The sequence below is a fragment of the Rutidosis leptorrhynchoides genome, chromosome 2 (assembly GCF_046630445.1).
Source record: "Rutidosis leptorrhynchoides isolate AG116_Rl617_1_P2 chromosome 2, CSIRO_AGI_Rlap_v1, whole genome shotgun sequence".
Taxonomy (NCBI): Eukaryota; Viridiplantae; Streptophyta; class Magnoliopsida; order Asterales; family Asteraceae; genus Rutidosis; species Rutidosis leptorrhynchoides.
Genome location: NC_092334.1, coordinates 125,425,275 through 125,429,962, shown reverse-complemented (window position 1 = coordinate 125,429,962; position 4,688 = coordinate 125,425,275). Strand labels below are relative to the sequence as shown.

General features: G+C 31.9%; 1 protein-coding gene across 1 annotated transcript; it reads right to left on the bottom strand.

Annotated features, from left to right (window-relative positions):
• Nucleotides 1–418: 418 nt before the first annotated feature.
• LOC139891352 (serine/threonine-protein kinase PEPKR2-like) lies at nucleotides 419–4,185 on the bottom strand. Its single transcript, XM_071874311.1, has 2 exons — nucleotides 2,692–4,185; nucleotides 419–605 (listed from the first exon to the last, which is right to left on the bottom strand). Exon 1 carries the CDS (start codon nucleotides 3,484–3,486, stop codon nucleotides 2,704–2,706), a length of 783 nt encoding a protein of 260 aa, XP_071730412.1. The 5' UTR covers nucleotides 3,487–4,185; the 3' UTR covers nucleotides 419–605; nucleotides 2,692–2,703.
• Nucleotides 4,186–4,688: the final 503 nt, after the last annotated feature.

Here is a 4,688-nt window from a genome sequence, read left to right as displayed (position 1 = left end):
AGGAATGGTACCCGAGTAGCAGTTGCAATTAAATATGGAGTACTTATAAGTTGTGAGAATTCGATGTTCCCTTATCTCTACCCTTAAAAGACTACGCCATCTTCTAATTCTATTCGTGGTCGATTAAACTCTTGAAGTGCAATCTAATATTTCCCTTTGATCAGTTCCCTAGGTAAATCTATTTCCATATATAATATGAAATTGAGATCTCCAAACTAAAATTACTGGCTATTTCACAAAACAATAAATATTAGAAGAATGCTAACATAGATGACAAAATGGGCGGGTCGAGTAAGTATGTTATATTAGGATGATTTAAAACACTATATCTTTAACATGTTTATAACTAATTCATATGACAAATAAGACTAATAATTTTTTTATCACTCCTATGGTAATTTACAAATTTCATGATAAGGCATAACACAATACACTTTGTGCAACTTGTGATAAGTTGACATGTTTCCCCGCTCTCTTATATGAATATATACATGTCCAAGGGGTAATTCGCTTGATTGCTTTCTTTGATTTAATTCTCAGATTCTTTTTTTCCACCTTAAACTGTAATGCAGACTTGCTGGCTTCTTGAGATGATGTCCCTGATCCTGCAGATACACATACACAATGCTGAGCGTACATTAACGAATCACAACAAAGAATGTAACCAAGTCAAACCAACTCAACTCATAAATAATTATAGTAAAAATACATCATAACATACATAATATACAGATTATAGATTTAATTAGTAAAACTAATGTACAAATTACAATTACAGATCACATATGAGATCACATATGATAATATTAGGTAATCGTAACCTAAACCCTAAGCACTATAATTTAAACCATAAAATCTAAACCTTACACCCTAAAATCTAAACCGTACACCTTAAACCCTAAACTATTGTAAATCCTTTGATTTAAAAACTAAATCTAAACCCTAACCTTAAACCCTAGAATCTAAACCCTAGAATTTAAACCCTAAACCTTAACTTAAGCCCTAAATCTAAACCCAGAACCTTAAACCTAAACTCTAAACCCTAAATTTGAACCATAAACCCTAAATCTAAACTCAAAACCCTAAAACTAAACTATATACTCTACACCCTAAATCTAAACCCTAAACCCTAACCTAACCCCACCCCTAAAATCTCTAAACCTTAAACATATACCTTAAGCCCTAAAATATAAACCTCAATCTCTAGAATCTAAAAGCTAAACCTAAACCCTAATCTAAACCCAAAACCCTACACCCTAGAATCTAACCCCTAAACCCTAAATCTAAACCCTAAACCTAAACCCTAAACCTAAACTCTAAACCCTACAATCTAAACCCTAAACCTTAAATCTAAACCCTAAACCATAACCTAAACCCTAACCGAAACCCAAAACACTAAATCTAAACCATAACCTAAACTCTAAACTCTACACTCTAAACTAAACCCTAAACCATGAACCCCAACTTAAACCCTAAAAACTCTAAACTTTAACCCTAAGCCCTAAAATATAAACATAAACCCTAAAATCTAAACCCTAAACCCTAAATCTAAACCCAATACCATACATATTTTAATAAATTACATTCAATGATAACACAAATAAATAATATAACATTTCACATGTTTTAAAATATAAATAAAAAACCACCCATATTGACACATATAATAAGAATCTTAACGTAATATATTACCCATTTGAATCTAAACCCCAAATGCTAAGCTCTAAACCCTAGAATCTAAACCCTAAACCTAAACCCTAAATCTAAACCCAAAACCTAAACTCTAAACTCTAAACCCTAAATCTAAACCCAAAACCCTAAACCTAACCTCTAAAACCTACACCTTAAATTTAACCCTAAACCCTAACCTAACCCCTTTAAATTCTAAACCCTAACCCTAAACGTTAAGCCCTAAAATATAAACCCTAAATCCTATAATCTAAACCTTAAACCCTAAATCCTACACCTAAGAATCTAAACCCTAAACCCTAAATCTAAATTAAACTCATTAAATAATCCTTGCATTCAGTTCTGCTAAAATTTGATGATATTTGACCATTAATGATATTTAGGCTAGAAATTCATCTCAAATTTGACACTGATTTTTTTCTGCTCTGCGAAGAACAACTACAAAAAAAGCCTTGAATTTTTGAATTGGTCATTACCAGGTTATTCGTAGATTTAAATAATTACATGTTCAGCCCAGACTAATCTGTTTTCTATTAACTTCGGTATGTTTAATCAACCGAAACAAAGCTATAAACCAAGAATTATTGGTTACAGAAATTGCAACGTTGCCCAATTTGTTGGGTAAATTTCAGTTCAGTACGACAAACTTATCGACTCCTGTTAGTTAATTAATTTTCTCAATAAAAGACACTTCCGTTATAGTCTGTGAACGTTCTGTAACAGTTCAATCAATCTAACAGATACTATCACTTATCAGTTATAATTTTTTAATCAATATGAAACTCTCTTATAGTGATTATTTCCAAGACATAAACCGGTAATCAAAATGCACAAGTACAACAACTGATACAGTCCGTTTGTTAACATAAATATGGACACTAAAATATTAAACAATTCAAAATAGATTAATACAACATTATTAGCAAATCCTAAATGAAATGCATGCAATATACGTAAGTAAAGATAGTATTTCAGAACCAAAAGGGAAGAACAAAAGTGTACTATTTGTGATCCTCACTCCAAGCCAAAATCTGCAAGATTTATCTTCCTTGTACTCGTTAAAAGAATATTTTCAGGCTTTACATCACAATGAACCACCCCCATATCATGACAATACTTAATCACCATCATCAACTGCTTGAATATATTCGCAGCCCGTTGCTCCGAATATCGACCTTCCTTAGTCATCTGATCAATCAACCTACCACCCGAACACAACTCCATCACTAAATGAAACAAGTCTGAATCTTCATACACCGCCTTCAACGTCACAACCCCAAAATGCCCCGACAAATGTTGCATAATCTCAACTTCCCTATGAACAGTTTCTTCCCCTTTCACCAACGTTTTACACGCAAACCCTACACCAGTAACCCTACACCTACACAACCAAACAGATCCAAATTTCCCCTTCCCAATTGTCTCACCCTTAATATAATCTTCAACAATCTTATTCTTCCGACCCATTTGAAACGCTACATCGCTGCACCCAATCTTCCTCTTAATCCCTCTACCCGATAAAACTAACGAAGATGTAGCACACGGTGGTGCATTAGCTGCAATACCAGCACGCCTACTCCTACACGATCCATTATCATCATCACTACTAAAAACCACATCTTCCTTACAACACCTTTTTAACCTAACATAATCTTCTAAAGAGTAATGACACTTAAGATTCGATATCAACGACTCAGAATCACCAGTCGATTCCAACAATTCTTTTTTCATGTTACTAATATTATTGTTATTGTTATCAGTACCCAATAGGTCACTTTCTTTTCTCTTCTTCCTCATCAAAAAATATCTCTTTTAAAAAAATTCAGTAAAACCTAAATAAAACTAATTTCACTTGATCCTACAGACCTTAATAAGATAAACATATACGAAGATATGTTGCCACAATGTAGTTCTCAAAATTCTTAACAAACAAAATAAAAATCAGTCAATCATACTACACAACCAACAAAAATACTTTAAATAGAATAAATTCAGCATTAGAGATCACCTTGATCATATCATGCAAATGAATTATGTTCGGATGATTAATATTTCTCAAAATATCAATCTCAGACATCAAACTCTCTTTCAATTTTTTGTTCAGTTTTCCAATTTGTATCTCTTTAATCACAACTTCGGTTCCATGAACCTTATGTCTCGCATGCCAAACCACAGAGAACGAACCAGACCCTAACTGTTTCCCCACAACATAATCACCAACCGATCGACCTCTATATGAAGATTGAGCCATCCGTTTACTAAATCTAAAACCTTAATGTTACTAAATTGGAGTTGTAGATCAAAATCAGCTACTGGCTCGTCGTATTGTTGAGAGAAAATTCGAAGCTTTTTTATACGATTTGGAATACTAACCAATTGATAAGTTTACAAATTATGTTGATTTAAATTCATTAACGGATTTATCATATTTCTAGGGTTTGCGTATCAACAATTGGGACGATTTAGGATTATCGTGAGACATAATTGGGGAAGAATTTGATGGGGTGCGTTTGTGGAGTAATGAACAAAAACCCTTCAATTGAGGAACCCCTAATTTTTTTGAAAGGCTCCGTGTTTTTTTTAGTTTAAGGGTATTTTAGGTAGATGATTAAAGTTATTTGATTTATTAGCTAATAATGAAAGAGGATGAATATGGACCATTAGATTAAAGGGTAGATTAATGTCTTTTGTTAATCTAAGGGTTTTAAAAGAGGTTTTGTAAAGATTTATTAGCTAATAAAAACTTTCTTTTAATATAATATAATAATAATATAATATTATATATTACTTCATATATAATTGTAGAATATATATATATATATATATATATATATATATATATATATATATATATATATATATATATATATGTTAAATTATTTTTAGGAGGGTGAGGGCGAATCCGTTCCTACCCCTGTAGATTCATCATTGGGTAGTACAATGCGAAATTCGTTGTTAAGTTTTTTTACAAAAACCTTAATATCGTTTATAATTTCTTA

Bases quoted from the DNA above. Each gene is read 5' to 3' on its own strand.
- LOC139891352 (XM_071874311.1), bottom strand. From the start codon at position 3,486: ATGAGGAAGAAGAGAAAAGAAAGTGACCTATTGGGTACTGATAACAAT.